At 48.1% G+C, this 17,462-nt stretch overlaps 5 protein-coding genes across 5 annotated transcripts; 3 read left to right on the plus strand and 2 right to left on the minus strand.

The window, feature by feature from the left end:
- Nucleotides 1-107: 107 nt before the first annotated feature.
- Nucleotides 108-1,355, plus strand: M438DRAFT_358571 (uncharacterized protein; the record flags this gene model as incomplete). The annotated part of the gene is made up of 1 exon (XM_029907270.1): nucleotides 108-1,355. The coding sequence occupies one exon, from the start codon at nucleotides 108-110 to the stop codon at nucleotides 1,353-1,355; it is 1,248 nt and encodes a 415-aa protein (XP_029756855.1).
- A 120-nt stretch (nucleotides 1,356-1,475) lies between these two features.
- Nucleotides 1,476-2,158, plus strand: M438DRAFT_105290 (uncharacterized protein). The gene has a single exon (XM_029898666.1). The coding sequence runs from the start codon at nucleotides 1,596-1,598 to the stop codon at nucleotides 2,016-2,018; it is 423 nt and encodes a 140-aa protein (XP_029756856.1). The 5' UTR covers nucleotides 1,476-1,595; the 3' UTR covers nucleotides 2,019-2,158.
- A 1,073-nt stretch (nucleotides 2,159-3,231) lies between these two features.
- On the plus strand, nucleotides 3,232-4,081 carry M438DRAFT_348604 (uncharacterized protein; the record flags this gene model as incomplete). Its single annotated transcript, XM_029906180.1, has 2 exons — nucleotides 3,232-3,573; nucleotides 3,737-4,081. Coding segments are annotated over 2 exons (557 nt in total), but the record flags the coding sequence as incomplete, so codon positions are not given.
- A 4,374-nt stretch (nucleotides 4,082-8,455) lies between these two features.
- On the minus strand, nucleotides 8,456-10,824 carry M438DRAFT_281100 (uncharacterized protein; the record flags this gene model as incomplete). The annotated part of the gene is made up of 4 exons (XM_029901215.1): nucleotides 8,456-8,923; nucleotides 8,978-9,272; nucleotides 9,317-9,764; nucleotides 9,840-10,824. 4 exons carry the CDS (start codon nucleotides 10,822-10,824, stop codon nucleotides 8,456-8,458), a joined length of 2,196 nt encoding a protein of 731 aa, XP_029756858.1.
- A 393-nt stretch (nucleotides 10,825-11,217) lies between these two features.
- M438DRAFT_348606 (uncharacterized protein) lies at nucleotides 11,218-17,409 on the minus strand. The gene has a single exon (XM_029906181.1). The coding sequence runs from the start codon at nucleotides 17,321-17,323 to the stop codon at nucleotides 11,420-11,422; it is 5,904 nt and encodes a 1,967-aa protein (XP_029756859.1). The 5' UTR covers nucleotides 17,324-17,409; the 3' UTR covers nucleotides 11,218-11,419.
- Nucleotides 17,410-17,462: the final 53 nt, after the last annotated feature.

Here is a 17,462-nt window from a genome sequence, read left to right on the forward strand (position 1 = left end):
TCTACACGTCGTCGCCAGTGAAAAACATACCATCGCGTCTTCTTCAGCCCAAACTCCCTTGTCGCATGTCACCTTTCCCGCTGACTCGGATGATATGACCTGCCGCCATGAGCTGCCTCACGAGAAAAGTCTTGACCAGTCGCAGGCCAGTGGGTTTCACGCCCTTGTCTTTGCAGAATTTTCCTGTACACCGTCAGAAAGTGGACTCCACACGGGCCAGAGTTCAGGAGGATCCTGGAGCCCGAAGGAAACGTCTGGACTCCGGCCACAATAGGTTGACTTCGGAGGAGTTCCTTTGCAACAGATGTTATACAAAGCCAAGTTGGTCTGAAGTTATGCCCGAAGGTTATGAAGATGTCACGACCATGAGAGGGCTTGCCAAACGACGGAAAGAGCTCGACATTGTAGCTCCTGCTTCAACAAACCACACACCTCCGGCATCTCCGCTACTTTTGCAGTCCACTCTGAATCGTCCAAAATCCACAAAGCCAGTCAGCCCATCTCAAATCCCATTCTCCCGAGCCTTCTCCACCTCCCCTAGAAGCAAAGACCTCGTCGCTCGGAAGAAAGAGCTCGATGGACTGGTAGCTGGCGACATGCTCGCTGGTCCTTCCTCTCACCATCAGCACCGACCAGAAATGTCTCGCTCGATCCCAAAACATCCTACCACAAGTCCATCGACCAACACATCCGTCTCACCACCTCGAAGTTTTTCCACCACCGCCGTTCATCCCAGAACAAGCAAACTACCCAGCATCACACTCATGTCCACGCGAAGCTTCTCTCACAGCTCTGCCAAAGATTTAACCAAAACTTCACCCAAGCTTTGGGAATACCACAGAGTCAAAGGGGATCCAGAAGCTCTCCGCGAGTACTACGACAGAAAGGCCGAGCGAATGAAAAAACGCTACGACGAAAATCCTGATGTGCGCGAAAGGACCAAAATATATTCAAGACGTCGATGGGATGTCACTCGGACTAACGAGGGCTTTCGCATGGCCATGCGCATAGGAGCTTGGGTTCGCACGCATGCTTGGGTACGCGAGCATCTGCCATGGAAGACCCACCATCCACTCCGATACGATAAGCCCGTCGAGCACTATTGCATGGGCTGTAAACATATCAGAAGTGGTGGTTCGTATCTTTGGTGGCAAGCCAAACGCGATGTCCCAGAGACCGGGACTGACGCCGCCAGCTATCTTTGCCATGGGTGTTACGTGCCAAAAGATAATTGGCGTGCAGCAATGCCTCAAGGCTACGAGGACGTCAATACTTACGATGAAATGAAGGCACGCGGAAAACGGCTTGGAGTGACTGGAGTTGCAGAACACATGGCGTTGGATGATGGGATCTAGAGAAGAGTGAACATTCAGTCATGGTGCCTCCGACCTTGGGTACGTGATTTACCCTGGAAGACTTACCGACCCGTCTACTTCGAAAACCCGGCACAATTGAAATGCGCAACTTGTGATTTTGTCAGAACCAAATCATCGAAGATTTGGTGGCGAAAGGTAGCTGAGAATCAAGGAGCTGGCCAGTCAACAGAAACGCACATCTGTCACAACTGTTACACAAGTCCCGACTGGACTGAGATTATGCCCGAAGGATATGAAGACGTGCGAAGATACAGGGACTTGTTGGCACGCAACACACAAATCCGCGGCCCAGACTCTGCAGGAAAGCACATGAGACACAACCGTGATCGGGTGAGGGCTAATATACGCAATTGGATCTTGCGTCACCCTTGGGTTAGGCAATTGCCCTGGAAGACTTACCAGCCTCTATGTTTCAAAGATACGGCACTGTTCAGATGCTCAAAGTGCAGCCCGGCAAGATATCGAAGCTTGAAGATGTGGTGGAGGTTGCGGGATGATACAAGAGACGAGACTCTCTGTCATTCTTGCTACATAGAGACCCACCGGACTTCACTTATGCCTGAAGGGTATGAAGACGTAGAAACATACAAGGATTTTGTGGCGCGGAAGAAGCAGCTTGACAATCAAGGATGCAAGCATTAGCTGCCTTGTCGCCCCAGTCAAATTGAGTATCAGCCCATGATAGCTCTCTCTCCCTAGAGGACTTTACTATCGCAGCTGAACGTCCTTCTTCAGCTGTCAAGCTTTTTGTTCTCGTGAAAACTGCAGACAACCTTTTACCAACACTCCACTACTCTTTTCGTACAAAATTTTTACAACATCTCTCGCAGATCTATCATGCTCTCCTGCTAGTCTCCAGTTGTCGCCACTGTAGCTTCATGCGTTCACTTATTGCTCAGTTCTCATCAGCCTCGTCTGTATCATGTTCACAATTCTCCTCCTTTTGTTGTTAGCCCAGATCATCTCGCCATCATCGCTAGAAGAAAATATTCCTCGGTACACGTATCTGCTTTTACTCATCTCTAGCTTTTTCACGATCTTGCTTCTTTGTTTCCATCTGGGTTTCCCGTCATGTTTATGTTGTGGCTTCTTTTGTGTTGGTTGTCTCTTGCTGTTGGTTGCTAATCACTATAGTCGCCTGGCTGCTTGTTGTCTGCCTTCTTCTCTCACATCTAGCTTTTTTCACAGAGTTCTCCCCAATCCTATTTATTACAGCGCAATGATTACCCCCATCTCTTTTGCATTTTGATTGTTTGCGTCTGCTGTTTCTTTTACTTTTCCAAAACCCCCAACTTCTTCTAGACCTTTTGTATCTCGTTTCTTTTCTTCTCTTTTTTTGTTTAGTCATGATACTTCGTTATTTTCCGTCCTTGGAAACTTGGGAACGAGATTTTTTATCAGGTTGTTTTCTCCTGGTTTGGAAAAAGATTCGGATCAAATCTGTTTCTCGGCGTTTGCTGTCTCTTTTTGTTACAAGGATGTTTACTATACTTGAATCCATTGTTTACTCGAAGCTCTTCTCTACTTGATCTTGATCCGATTGAGTGTGGGAAATTACCCCCTTATTGTGAATCATTCAAAGAGTAAAAACGGGATTTTAAGAGACGAACCAGGACAGAAAAAAGGCACGAAGAACTTGCAAAAAGTGAGATGGGACAAAAATAGAATAGATTCTTATCAATTTTCAATTCCTGCATTGAAGAAAAGCTACTACAGCAGAATTTCTGTTTTCATCGTCCATACATTTCCTTACCATATCCTGCCATTTCCAAGCCGATCCCCGTAAAGCCCGATATTCCTCATACAACATAAACCCCATACATCAGACATCCTTACTTCTTCTCATCCAAATTCATGATGGGCTCGCCACCGGGGACATCTCTCTCCTTGGCCAACTTTGCATCAGCAGCTGCATCGCCCTTGTCGGCAGTCTCCTCAAGCCCTTCCTCCACATCATCCACCTCATCAAGACTCTTCTCCTTGGGCACTACACCGCGCTTGTTGCTCTTTGCTGCTGCGGCGGGACCGCCTTTGGTTGCGGTGGTTGAAGCTTCTTCATCTTCGTCACCGCCGGATGCTTCGTCATCGTCTTCGAGGTCTGCGGCTTCTACCTCGTCTTCATCGGCGGCGGACTCGTCGTCATCGTCGACTTCGGCGGGAGCGGAGGCGGTGGTCTTGCGTTTTTTGGCCGAGGGTGCTGTGGGGTGGGGAGGTTAGCGTGAGTGATTGAAAGGGATGATGGCCATGGCGGTGAAAATGCTAGAGCTGGTTCTGATGATTGTATCGAGCGATTGAGATGGCCTTTGCTACCACAAAGGATGGAATAGTTTCATGGAGTGGAAAAGGGGAAAGTTACTCACCAGCGGGCTTAGCAGCGACTTCCTCGTCATCATCCTCGGAAGCGACATCACCCTCTGCCTCGGAGGAATCATACCTATCATGCCAATTAGTTTTGATCCTTGCCGCAGAACTCCTCTTCTTGGTTCATCAAGGCCTCCTCGTCAACACGGCATGCGGTATCAATGGATTGATGAGCTGGAAAGAACGCGACGTGCTCGCGACTCCGAGAAGATGACGTCAAACAAGTAAAACTCACTCTTCTTCCTCCTCACTATCCTCAGGAAGCGACTGCAACTCCTCCTCCTCGGACTCTTCAGCTCTACGTTTGCGTGTTCCGACCATCGTGTATTATTGCTGCGTTTCGTATATTTGTTGGACGTGTGAAAGGGGAGAAGGAAAGAGAGGAGCAGGAGCGAAGGTCTGGCGCGGCTGAACGACGCGGATAATCCGGGGAAAGCTATGAAGCCGTTCGGCTCGCGTTCTTGATTTGGAAACAAGGGAGCTTGGGCCATCAGGTTGCTGCGATCACGTCTGTCGATTGTGGCATGTAATTGGTTGGCAAGGTGTACCTGTGTGGTTGGAGGGTTGGGTTGTGTTTACTGCTTTTGTCTGTTGTTTTTGTTGCTGGGTGACAACAAACATAACGTGTTCCAGGGTGCTTTAAGTTGACAGGGGAAGTGATTTGACGGCCAAAACGCTCTACTCGGCGATCCCCGAGCCGCTTTTTTCGCGCGGGCGATTTGAGGCCATTCCTCTAGTTAAATCGTCAATATCACCTGCTTAGAGGGAAAATCGGGAAGTTCTTTTAGGCGTTCATGGTATAGACTCATTTATTTATACAAAAGGTAGTAGTGACGACCTTAGATAGTTTATGGCCATCTAATCTACCTTATCGTCGTCATTACCGGCCTTAAAGAAGGCCTCTTTAATGGTTAGTTACGTTAGCTTATAGGGGTCGTCGACGGTCCCCCCTCTAACAATTGTATTTTTAAGAGTTTAAAGCTCTTTAAGCTTAGTCTCTAGTCGCTTAAAGAGCTCTATATAATGCTATCTGATACGCTAAATCTAAGGCTCCTATTACGCTATAATATTCTTTAGATTAGCGATAGATTGTTTATATGTTTAAGTGGCCTAATTAAGCTAGTATTAGAAGTCCTTAGGGAAGCGATTATATAGCAATAGGGCGTCCTTTTAACGACCTTAAACAAAGGTCTTATTAGCGTAGGCAGACTTCTTAAATTACTCTACTTATTATATAGGTTCGCAAGCAGTAGTAAGCTCCTAAGCTCTTAATATCCTAGCCTTCTTAATTTCCTCCTTCTTTATACGAATATCCTTAGTTTTCTAAGCTACCTTAAGTAACAATACCGCGCTACCTAAGGGGTTATACTTAGTAGAAATAGGTCTCTTCTTTCGCTTCTTATTATGCTCCTTATAGACCTTAATCTAGCCGGCTAAAAGGATGTTAATAGATAGGGCTTAGGTAACATAGCTAACTACGTAATTCTTAGTTTTTTAACGGTCCTCGGGGGTTAGTCTATCGTTGCTAATGTTATTAATAAATCTAATCGCCTATTTGCTCGAGGTAATGTCATTAGGTACGACGTCGTTACTAAACAATAAATTGACCTTAGAAGCTACTTAATTGCGAGCAGGTGTAACTAGCGACGGAGTAATAGCAATAATCTAGTTAAGTCTCTTAATGACTAGAGCTCTGTCCTATAGCACTAATCTAACCGCTTTAAAGGCCGCCTTCTAGTCCTCGATATTAAAGACGCTATAGTAAATAGAGCTATAAATCTTAAGGAAAGCAAGCCGATTAATTACGTCGTATCCTAGCGAGGACTATAAGTAAACTTAAGTGCTATATTCTCTTTTAAGCTAACTAAATAGGCTAACGTCGAGGGGTTATAAGAGGTAAGTTAAATAAGGTAGGAACTTAATATAGATAATGTTATGCGCCTCTACCTTTTTAATAAAGTTAAGACTAACATAAGTTAGATGTCCGTCGAGTAGTAGTATACGAGGAAGTAGAGCTTCCTTAGCGCATAGATTACCCTTGTCGTTATAAGGGTGCGAGAATTTATTAAATAAATCTAGCTACTTAACTACGTGCTCTATAGAACTCTAGCTATTTAGCGAACACTCGACGATAGCGCCCTCTATCTTACTAATATACGACTGCTAGCTTAGATCTCTACGCGCGCCTTTAAGTATAATGTATAGAGGGATATCGCGACTAATAGCATTAGTAGCGCTAATAATAGTCGCCCATTCCCTCTAGCTAGGGTTATTATGGAATCGGTGTTTATCCTTATAGGGAACAATATAGATAAGTCCCTTAGCTATGCCGAGCATAAAACTAGTCTTATCTATGTTGCTAATGTCTCTATTAAGGACCTAATAGTTATCGATAACACCCTTAAAGAAATCGAACTATACGTTAATAGTAGTTAGGTCGTTATTTTTCTACGTATAAACATCCTTAAGAGCTTATAGATACTTAGTCTTAAACTCTAGATAGCGAGTAAGGTATTAAGTAGTCTAGTTTACGCCTAGTCGATTAATATGCTCGCGGTGTCGCTATCGAGATATAAAGTTAGCCTTATGCTACTTCTTTTCCTCCTTATATAACTTATCGACTAACTATTATACCTAGTCTTATAGTTCCCTCTACGTTGGCGGGAAGCCTCGTTTATACGTAAGGTATATATATTTAATAAGAGCGAGCTCGGCGTCCTTAGGAAGCATCTATTTGTATTTATACGTAAGGGCGTAGGCCTTATAAGTACCTTAATGACGACGTTATAAGGTAATAGAGCTAATACCGAAGTAAGTAGCGGTCTTAACGAACAAGGTTAGCCTCTAACCCTAACTATTCTAATGCGACATCTATAGGTCGTAGTATTAAAGGGCCTTAAGAAGGTCTTGCTCTTATTATTCTTCGAGTTCGATAGGGATCTTACGTTTATATGTTATAGCGACGACGACGACGGTAAATTAGCTAACCTATTGCGACGAGAGTAGGCTTTAAATACTAGAGGTTAGGGTAGTAACACGATCGAGAACCGACTAACTATATAGAGGCGACGACGAGGTCGAGAACTAACTATATATAGCTACATGTAGAGACCGAGGCCGAGAAGGTAGCGAGGGTAGCGAGGGTAGCGAGGTTAAGCCAAGTTACTATAAAAGGTTAGTTAACTTAAAGGCCCTATTAACTTAAAGCACCCTAGAACACGTTAGATTAGATCCGAGTGGACTCTTAAACAGTATCTGCTGTTTTGCGGCCATGGATAGAAAGCACCTCGAGACTTGTAGTTTATAAGTAGGAATTTTAAATGCACATTCGCGACGCGAAAGACTGGAGAGGCTAAGGAACACCAGGTTCTCTTGCTCTTCTTGGCAAGAAGTGCTTTGTTAACGACTCCGACCAAAAAAACAGTGCTAATCATTTGTTTTCCTTTCCAGAAACAATGCTCAAATAGCTGGATTCTTCCAAATGACCGTATTCCCATGAGCCGCCCGAGGAAGAATGGGGGCGGGGATGACCCTGCCTATCCCGAGATCTGATGACCATCTATTCCGAACTCCGGCATCACCCAACTCTCCATCCCTCGACGCACAAACACTTCATCAACCTTTGGGGTCAAGAACAAAGGTTCTAACGGGAAATGATCATTGCGTTAATTCGATCATTATACTGCTTAACACAAGCCCGTCACAAGAGCATATCATACTTCCTTCAGCACCTCGAATTCGCCCATCCACTGATCCTCTCACACAAAGACCACCTCACCGCATAGCCATATACATAAACATAGCTTCCCTGTTAACCTTATCTACCATTTCCGCAGCACTAATTTTGCCTACATTCCTTGACTGCTGCTTCCTCTTCTTCGACTCCAATGTACAGGATTTAGATTGCGATCTTTTGCTCGTAGATGCATTCGCAGGTGCTGCAATGCCAGTTTCTTGGATGATTTGATAGCGCTCAGACTATACATCCAAATGTCAGTATACATATCGTAGGGCCAAAAACTGGGAGAAGGTAGAAGGATAGACTCACATCTTTACTGATCGATGCGATGGATTGGCGGAGGAAGGAGTGGTTGCTCGTGTTGTTTGAGGAGAAAAGCATGATGGAAAGTTGCAAGGGAGATGTAGTATAGAAGTAGAGGTTTCGATGTACGACGTGGATGCTCTAAGGGTCTGTAGAGTGGAATCGCGATGTCGTGGAATCTGATGGTGAAGAGTAGAGGAGATAACGAGGTAGTCGGAGTCGAAGAATTCAGAAAGTTGATAGTGGGGATGCAAAATAGCAAGGCGGGACCGCTGTATTTATGGTATTGGGATGACATGGTGTCTGCTGAGAGTATTCCGACTTCTTTCAATGTGATGTCGGGATAGAGAGCAAGACATATGCTATCGGAATGAAATGTCGGAATACATTTTCGGGATAAACGGAGTTGCCTTCCGGTTGAAGTGCTGCTGCCCCAGCAAGTCATTCCGAGCTTTCTCACTCGGTACAAATGCATGCAAGACGCGTGATATACCACCGGACTGGAATTGCAAGTCGCGATGCGGGATAGACACGGGATTAATTCTTGTTGAGATATCGGGGCTCATTCTGGACGTCGGCGATCCGGGCTTGCGCTCGGGGATCACTACCAGATCTTGACACAGCCTTCGGGGATGGAAGTTGTAGATGGCTCAAATCATGTAGAGATCATACTGATCTATACTCCGCCACTTGCATTCGTCCAATCAATACTTTCCATCCAATTATTCATGTCCATGAAACTGGTCGTATCCCAGTCGAGCAGATTCAGATCTCCTAGCGAGTCATTGTCGGCATTCCCCATTGCTGCCATACCATCACTCGATATTGGATGTTGCGTTCCAGTTGCGAAGTTGCCTGTGAGTCCAGGATCTGGTTGAAGTATCGTGTCATTGGCGGCGAGTAACAGCAGATACTCGATAATTCCATCCAAAGCACTGGATATAAGTCCCGAAGCTTTGATGCAAAGTGCGTAATTTGCATTTTCTGGACGATATACACCCTCCAGAAAAGTCACGAATACTGAAAGACGTCGTATTGACACGAGGCGCACCAAGTCGGCGAATCGCGTCCGATGCATAGTTCTCTTTGCAGTCTTCAGCGCATTCATGAGAGTAATTGCACTTGGCAAACCGTAGCACAGAACCTTTATTTCAAGTCAGTCGCAGCACAACAAAACAGTAGGCTCAGTTTGACCTACAATACTAGCCCTGAAGCTGTTGTGTAAATGATAAACAGCTTGGTCGTGGAATCCACCAATCTGGAGAGTCGTCTCGATTATACTCGAGCAGGTCTGTACCAGTTCCGATGAGTAGTTCCCACCAGGCTTTTCCATCAAGCGATAGATGTGAAATAGTGTCTGCAAGTAGGTGAGATAAACTTCTGCTAATCTCAGACATGATATGGGCGCCAGATCGGACTTCCAACATGCAGAGTCGTAATGGACACGGCTGGGGAGATGGTCCCACGTTTGCTTGCATCGGTTTGCTAGTTCTCTGGTACGATCATTAGATGTTGTATTTCAGGTTCCATGATCTACGAGGATCGAAGCGGATAGGACCGTACTGACTCTAACTTTGATCTTGTCTCGTCATCAACAGGTTTATGGTGGTGCAAAAGTGTTTCATCCTTGAATTTCGCAAGGAGATACAGCGCTCGAATCCAAGTAGTACTGCAAGAAGAGCTTCCAGTTGACCATCCCTCATATCGTTCGTATGACGCCCGCTCTTCTTCGCTGAGTCCAGTCAGACAGAGCTGATCATCAGTAAGTTCAAGTGGCGGTCGACAATCAGCATAGTAGCTAGGAATCCGCGGCGGGCGACCGAAAAGTGTGGCGAGAAACTTGTCCCAATGGAATGCAGCCGTGAAGACCCTTCTACGACATTCGGCAAGAAAGAAAGGAGCTTTTGTAATGATCGCCTCTCGATGTATCTCCAGGGCGAAAATATCAGTGGACAGATCACCAAGTCGACGCCAAACATTGGGACCTACAAATGTGCAAGCCAAGAATCAGTGTCTAACAGATCAAGGACAGAAGATCTCTAGAAAACTGTTGCACTCACCGGCATAGCCTTGGATACTCGTAGTCAGACGCAAGTTCTCGTACGACAACCACACCATCACATCACTCATCTCCGTCGCTAATTCTCGGGCGAGGTGCAAGCATCGTGCACTGCACTGGAACATGGCTTGGACAAAATAGTGATTATCTCCAGTATCCGCAGTAAGTCCTAGACGAGAAGCACGAGCCGCCATGGTGAAGATCAAACCAATGGTTTCCACTCGCAGATTTGGACCGCTGTAGAAGCCTCTGAACTCGGCCAGGGGAGTGGCTGAGGTGATGGGACTTTTCGATTTCGTAGCATGCAAAATCGTTTGAGCTACCCCCCGTAGAGTGCTTCTACAAGCGGCATCATCACTCATCGCTCGTTGATGCAGAATGTTCTCATGGAGTTGTTCAAGGTCGGACAGGACAGGCAGCACGAGTTGGCTTGGCACGACAGCGATCTGACCCAAACGATAGTATTCCAAGACGAGCTTCCTGATAATTCCAGAGTGTTCAAGGAGCTCTAGGATTTGTATTATAGAAAGCAAGTCTCCCTCCAGTGTTTCATTGCCGCGGTCGTCGTATACCGCAGTCGCTGGAACAAATCGTGCACTCGTGTCATCGAGGCTTTGAAGCGATAGCAATGGCAGCGTTGCAGGAGGCGTTGCATTCGCATCAGGGACTGAGTGCAACCGAGTTTCGAGGTCGGCCTGCCTCCCACCAGCATCTACACAGGTATCATCGCGGGGTGGGATAATAGCCACCGAACCCGCTTGTCCGACTGTGCCTGCTGTATCTACTGCATCATCCTCCAATGAGGACAATCTCATCCGTTTCGACGGTCGTGTAAGAGGAGCAGGATGATAATAGCACTCGCTGCTCATGTTGCGACGACGGCAGCGATCACAGGTGGGCACGTGGTGATCGCAGCGCACTTTGCCTCTGCGGCAAGGCTCACAAGACGCTTGTTTGCCATTTTTGCGGCTTGCACTCGCCGACATGGGCATCTGAAGATAGGAACAGGACTAGGGTGTTGTGCTCATCATTGGCCTTGTCGTGATGGGTTTGTGGTTGGGGGGGCGGCTGTAGTGTGTCCTTCGGAGTTCCCCGTTGGCAAAAGATGCAGGTACAACCCTGGCAATCCCCTCGAGCCATTCCTGTCATCGACCGCTAGGTTCTAGAATCTGTTTTCCGGGATACATGAGACGCGTGATGAGCGTAAATGCTGAATGCAAGTACATGTGCGTGATGATCGATCCTCGAAACAACAAGAGGACGAGGACAGACAGAAGCGCAGCCGGAGTTTGGGAGAGAAAGCAAACGGAGCAACGAGTTGCTCTCCAGGTGCGATCAACCGATGTAACATGCACGCGATCTTCGAAAATCGACAGTTGTAGCGAATAAAGAGCGATTTCATTTTTCCGTACCTGGGTATCTAATGCTTGTTTCTCCTTCAACCTTCCTCGTGACTACGAATGATCTCCAGTTTGTACAACAACATCCACAAGACCACGCTCAATATGGATTGTATATGCCTCTTGCACATGTCCGTTCCTCTATGGCGTCTTTCCTGCGCTTTTCGTATCGCCTGGCGTACTAAGCCATACGCGCAGCGACGCCGGCTTCAGCTCCTGGATCGGGCTCTTCGGCCTCTTCTTCTTCTTCATCCTCCATCTCGACATCATCTGCTTCCTCGACTTCAGGCTCAGGATCGACTTCAGCTTCTTCGCCGCCTTCGTCGTCGATTTCCTCTTCTTCATCACCTTCTTGTCCGTAGCCTTCGCCGTCTTCAGCACCTTCAACAACGTCCTCATGTTCATCCTCGCTGTCAGTGATCATGTCAATGTCCTTGACGCTCGACAAGCGCGAAGCAAGATTAGGGAACATTGTGGGCTGTTGGCCTTGTGGTCCGGGTCCAGAATTGACCACGTCTTCGTCAATATCGCTGAGCTCACTATCGCTCTCGTCATCAGCAGAGTCGTGGATGCTACCCGCAACACTACCTTCTGCCGTGTCAACGCCTGACTGCTCGGCCAACTTGGGCGGGCGTCGTGTTTCTATCACGACTGATACTTCTTGCCGAGGACGTGCGAGTTCATTGGCGGCCGGCGTGGTAGTTCCGGCGCCAATCTTGGCGATACAGGCGTCTGCGCAGAGACGCACTTCGCGTCTTCCAACGCCAATCTTGCGGCGTGATTGTGCTGGTACTTGGTCACCTGTCGGCGGTGTGGCAGTACCGTCAAGGCCAGAAGTAGCAACCGAAAGACCAGGATGCTTGATTAAAGAATCTGTCGCAACATCTCCATTCATCAGATGCGACAGGTTCATCATCGGGTTGCGTTCTGACGTGGAAGCAGAAGGTGTAGCTGCTTGCTCCTTTGCCAACTCTTCCCTCTTGATCTGTTGGTCCCTTGCCTCTTCTGCAACCCAGAGCCTTCGACCGACAGTATCATAGAGATATGCATAGGCATCTCCAATGAGATCATCAATTGTCGCCGCCTTCATCAAGCCGCCGTTAATTTTCTTGAGCTCAACAACTTCTTGCATGGTTTCTAACACCGGGTGGCTGACGTTTGTAGGGTTCTGACACCAGGTTTCCAAATAGTCCTTGCGACGCAAGAAGTCCTCGTGATTGATACCACTGAAGATAGCAGTTTCTTGAGCTATCGGAATCTGTCCATGGCGACGTAGCACCTTGAGATAGGCAGTGCAAAGATACTGCCAGAGATTTCCATGCTCGAAGAACTCGCCAGTCTTCTTACGAACTCTGCGCGCAAGAGCGTCGAGCAGCGGACGGTCTTCCAAAAACTCAAGGATTTTGATGAACATATCGGCATATCTTGTTGTGTAGACAAAGTGACGACCAGGGCGTTCGTTTTCCGGCTTCCAGACATTCATCATCATGGTCTTGGTAAACATTTGCTGCATAAGCTCGTGTTTCGCAGCCACGCAATAAGACTCTTGACTGCCGTCACGGTAGAGGATGGCAGCTGTTCTGTAGATCATGCGATGATGCCAATGCACCTTGTCTGCAGCTCGAAGACTTCTCAGGACCTTGAGGATATATGGTTCCCATGATTCGAAATTCGAAACAGAATCGATCTTCGAAGCATATGGCGTAGCGGTAAGGATACTGCATCCTTCAGTGGGGTCGATATAGCGGCGAGTGACCATCTTGTGCACAATAGAGACAAGCTTGTAGTGCGGCTCGAGAACTGGCTCGCGCTTCGTGTCTTTCTTTCTTGGGAGCAAGTTGATAGACTCGCAAAACTCGTTGATGATGGCATCGATACTTGGTCGATCTAACTGCTTGGGAGCATTGCAGTACATCTTCCACAGGCACTTGCCCAGATAGAAGTGAAGCTTCCACTTGTGAGGATTAATGCGAATAGCACGTCGGAAGAGTTCTCTAGCAAGCTTCCAGGCTGCGAAAGGAGTCAACGCCTTGAAGGATGGGACTTTTGTGATGGTCTCCCGACTCAAGAATCGCTCAGCATCATCAAGTGCAAACGCCTTCATGCCGAAGGGCTCTCTGGAAGAAGAGTAGATTCTCATGGCAAAGTCGGCGTACATCTCTCCAAACTTGGCTCGGGTTTCAGCACTGGGTTCGGCATAACGCATCGCCAAGGAGACGGCCATAGTATAGCAATGTATAGCTGCACGTTGCCATGTGACAAGCTCGTCCATGTCTCCATTGATTTTGTCAGCAGTCCACGAGACAGCCTCCTCAATCTTGGAGTCATAAGCCTGAGCCAAGCGGAACCACAACTCCCAGTCATCCATGCTGTACTCAAGAGCTTGCACGAAGAACGCCACAGAGATGTTGAGATCCTCAGTAGCAGTGGGGCCGATGCGCTTCTGAGCCCTGAACTTGCTCAATGAGATATGACCCATGAGGAAGTACCAACCATTTGCAGCAAGAACAGCATGCTCAGCTGGAACAGGTGCCAAGGCAAGCTCGCACTCTCCTCTCAAGCATCGATACATGTCGAGTGGGTTGATGTTCGACTTAAGGTAAGCTCTGTAAACATCACGATTGCGAAGAATAGCTTCTGATGGCTTTTTGCGATTGATGATACCATGTACCTTCTCGATTGTGTCTTTGAGAGGATGCTTCGGCAGCTCGGACATCTTAATTCTGGAGGCCAGATTCAACAACAAATCGACGGCTTGCATCCCAGATGCTTTGTCAACAAAAGCATCGTGCATGCAATTGTGCTCCCGAAGCGCATAACTCGGGTTGAGGAAACACTTGAGACCAAACATGTCATAGAGAATCTGAGCAAACTCGAGGTCGAAGTCGTCGTTTTGCTCTTCGGCGTCATTGCGGAAGCGAAGCACTTCCAATTTGGCGAGTTTGAGAAAAACTCGATCCGATCCACCGCACAAGCTTCGAGCTCCCAAAACCTGGTGAACAGCACGGAGGAATTCGAACAGTGCTTTATTAGGCTTCTCAACCTTGTCCTTGTTTTGATCCAGGCTCTCACGATATAGCTTGTACATGAGAGTCCACGACTGTAATTGCAAGTCTTGTAGAACTTTGCTGACAGCGGTGAACGATCTGAGAGGTGCGCCATTGTTGGACGCAGGTGTTTGCTTCATGCCAATCTTGATCTCATCCTGTAACATCGTTGAAGCATGCAACATCTTCTGCAGGTCAACCAGACAATTCATTGAATTTTGAAGGCGTTCATCGTCCATACAGTCGAGCGCGTCGGAGTGTGATGAGACAGAGAGACAGATCTTGCTGATAAGGTCATTGATGAGACGCATGTACTTGAGCAGAACCGTTTGACGCTCGCTCAGGGACTTCTCAGAGTACGAAGGCGATTTGAGGTCGGAGAGCAAGAGTTCGATTACACGGAAGTAGCAGCAGAGGACCATGGGTTGGTAATCGATGCTCTCATACGCCTCGCGGAGTCTTTGCCAGAGCGAGACTTGCATACCAATGTTACTGTTCTGCAAGAAGTTCAGCAGCTCAGAAGGAGTGGAAGCAGATGTGGCAGGTTCGCTATCGGCGTCGGACACTGGAATGTCGCCTTGGTTGACGTCCTGATGCAAAGTTTCCAAAAGTGGCTCCAATCCTTCGATCACTACGGTGGGATCATTTTGAGTAGGATCAAACACTTTGGTGAAGAAGTCCTGCGTTGTGAGTCTAGACAACTCTCTGTCAATGGCCTCGATGGACAACTGCGGCATAACCGTGTTGTTGGGTAGGTCAATGACAGACTCTCCGACAGCCTTGAAGATTGATCTGAGTTCCGACCAACAAGCAATGACATGGTCTTGGGACACATTATTCGAAACACTAATGTGATGTGTAACAGTCCAAAGATGACGCAAATTGAGCTCATCCTTCAAGCTCGGCGTGTCTAGCATGCTGGTCCGCAGGTTCATGGCGTCACGAGCAAGGTTGCTCCATCTTTCAGCGCGATCTTCTTGGACTTGGAGAGTCTCAGCATCAACACCACTGTTGGGTTCCTTGACTAGAGAGTAGACATCTACATGGAGTTCGAACAGAGTCTGGATAACTTCGATAAATGGAAGAGCTTCATCGAGCTGTTCAGCGCTGGTGTCAGAAAGCAGAAACTTATCCCACTTCAGAACAAAATCGGCGAGAGTCTCAAAGATAAAGGCATCTGTCGTGATAAGAACTCGGACAAGAAGAGCTTTGAAATCTGTTGACCACGTATGCCCGGGGTAGCTTGACATGCCCACAGGCAGTTCAGGACGCAGATGAGATCCATGGTCAGGGATGAGAAACTCGATGACCCAGTCATAGAGGACCTCGTTGATGTGCAGAAAGTCCGAGTTTGTTCGGGATATGAAGCGGTCAAGCTCGCCTTGCTGGTCCAGGTCTGGCTTGGTGACGGCACGAGACTGAGTACCTGGAGTAGCAGAGAAGCGGCCACTAGGCTTGACGTGAGCATCAGAGGTCGTGTCAAGATCGCTGTTAGCGTGTAGTAACACCCGAGCTCGTTCTTCAGAATACTCATTGAGGAAAGTAAACATGTCCACGCAGGCCAGGTCTACACCCTCGACATTAGGACGGTGGCTAGTGGCAGCGTCACGAAGGTCTTTGCGAGCATTAGGGGAGACGTTGAACTTGGGAAGATCGACCTTTTCGAACAGCTCGTCCAAAGACTCGAAAAGTTGGTTGTCGACATAATCGAGATCAGCCAGAGCATCGTCGGCTTGAGCCGGATCAATCATGGTGTCATCCTCGAGTTGGCTCTGGTCGACGATGGATTCTCTGGCGCGTAAACGCTTGCTCTTGGATCTTGCGCCTTCCGCAGAGTTGCTGTCTATGAGACCGGCGGCATCGCTAGAACGCTTGCGAGTGGGCAAGACGGTAACAGGTGAGGTCTGAATGGTCGCGTCCAGTTCTGGTGATGGCTTGAATGCAGGAGGAGGCACGTTGGGCTGGCCTCCATCTGTGCCGGGGAATTGGGCGTCAACCAAGGACGACATGTTCGGCGATTGAACAGACAGGTCGCGAGGCGAAGGGTGATCGACTTCGATAGTCTCAACATCCGGAGACTGGCGGTCGAGGTTGAAAGAGATACCAAGAGCAGGTAGAGCAGAGGTGGTGCCGGCTTGTTCGGCAAGGTAGTGACGATGAAGAATGTCGCCGAGGTCTAGCCATGACTTGGGAGCGCTCAGAACACAGCGTAGGGCCTGCCGAGTCGAGACGGGTGGTGTGGGATGCTTGCTCTGGTAGTTGTGGATGATGGAGTAGTTGGCCAGCTTCTGCTTGAGCATAGTAGACAGCTGACGGCGCTTCATGGTAGACAACGGGGCCTGCAGTACCGAGAGCTCGTCTTCTAGTTTAGCGACCAGTTCACGCAGTTGTTGGCCAGCCAGAGTTTCTGTGATGCCTGGAATGGATAGCACCGAGTCCAGGCCTTGAGAGTCATCGTCCAGGACAGCCTCGAGGCAGAAGCGAGCGATGCGATGGCTTCCCAGCATTTCTCCAACCGCAGCGGAGCGTCTCCACAGGTCCAAATCACTATCATCCTTGTCTATCGCTTCGACAAAGCACTCCAGGGCAGCAGCTGATGCTTTGAGGATGTGCTTGGTGTTGATCTGAACGTCTTCAGTTGAGTGACGCAGCTTGTGTTGTAGAGACTCCAGTAAGAACTGGCCGTGGTTCTTGTAGGCCAGGTGGATGATCTGAGGCAGAGTACTGGGCGCGTTTTCTCCCGTCGGCACAACATGGACTTCGTGATGCGAGTAATAGTCGTCTGTCTCTGGCTGCGGACCGTAAAGTTCGAGACGCTTAAGCTCTTGTTGCGACTCGGGGTATTTGAAGATGTCGGATTCGAACAGGGCGCTGTATGCTTCGGCAGCTTGTGTGTAGGAAGGCGGGCCATCCGAGTGGAATTTCAGGGCAGTCTGGTATAACTTGAGAGCTTCTTCGATCTGGATTTCCTTGGTGTCGTCGATCTCGATGTCTTCTTCATCATCTGATTCGAGGTTGAGGGCTTTGAAGGTAGCCATGATGAGTGATGGCAGGCCTAGATGGCCACGCTGATGTTGTGAAGGTCTCAAGGTCCGGCATGCGATGTGGTGTACACAAAAGGCAGGCGCGCATTGGATGCGACAATCAAGGTGGTTTTGCTTGTTGGAGAAGGCGCGA

The sequence above is a fragment of the Aureobasidium pullulans genome, assembly GCF_000721785.1.
Source record: "Aureobasidium pullulans EXF-150 unplaced genomic scaffold scaffold_23, whole genome shotgun sequence".
In the NCBI taxonomy this organism is placed as follows: domain Eukaryota; kingdom Fungi; phylum Ascomycota; class Dothideomycetes; order Dothideales; family Saccotheciaceae; genus Aureobasidium; species Aureobasidium pullulans.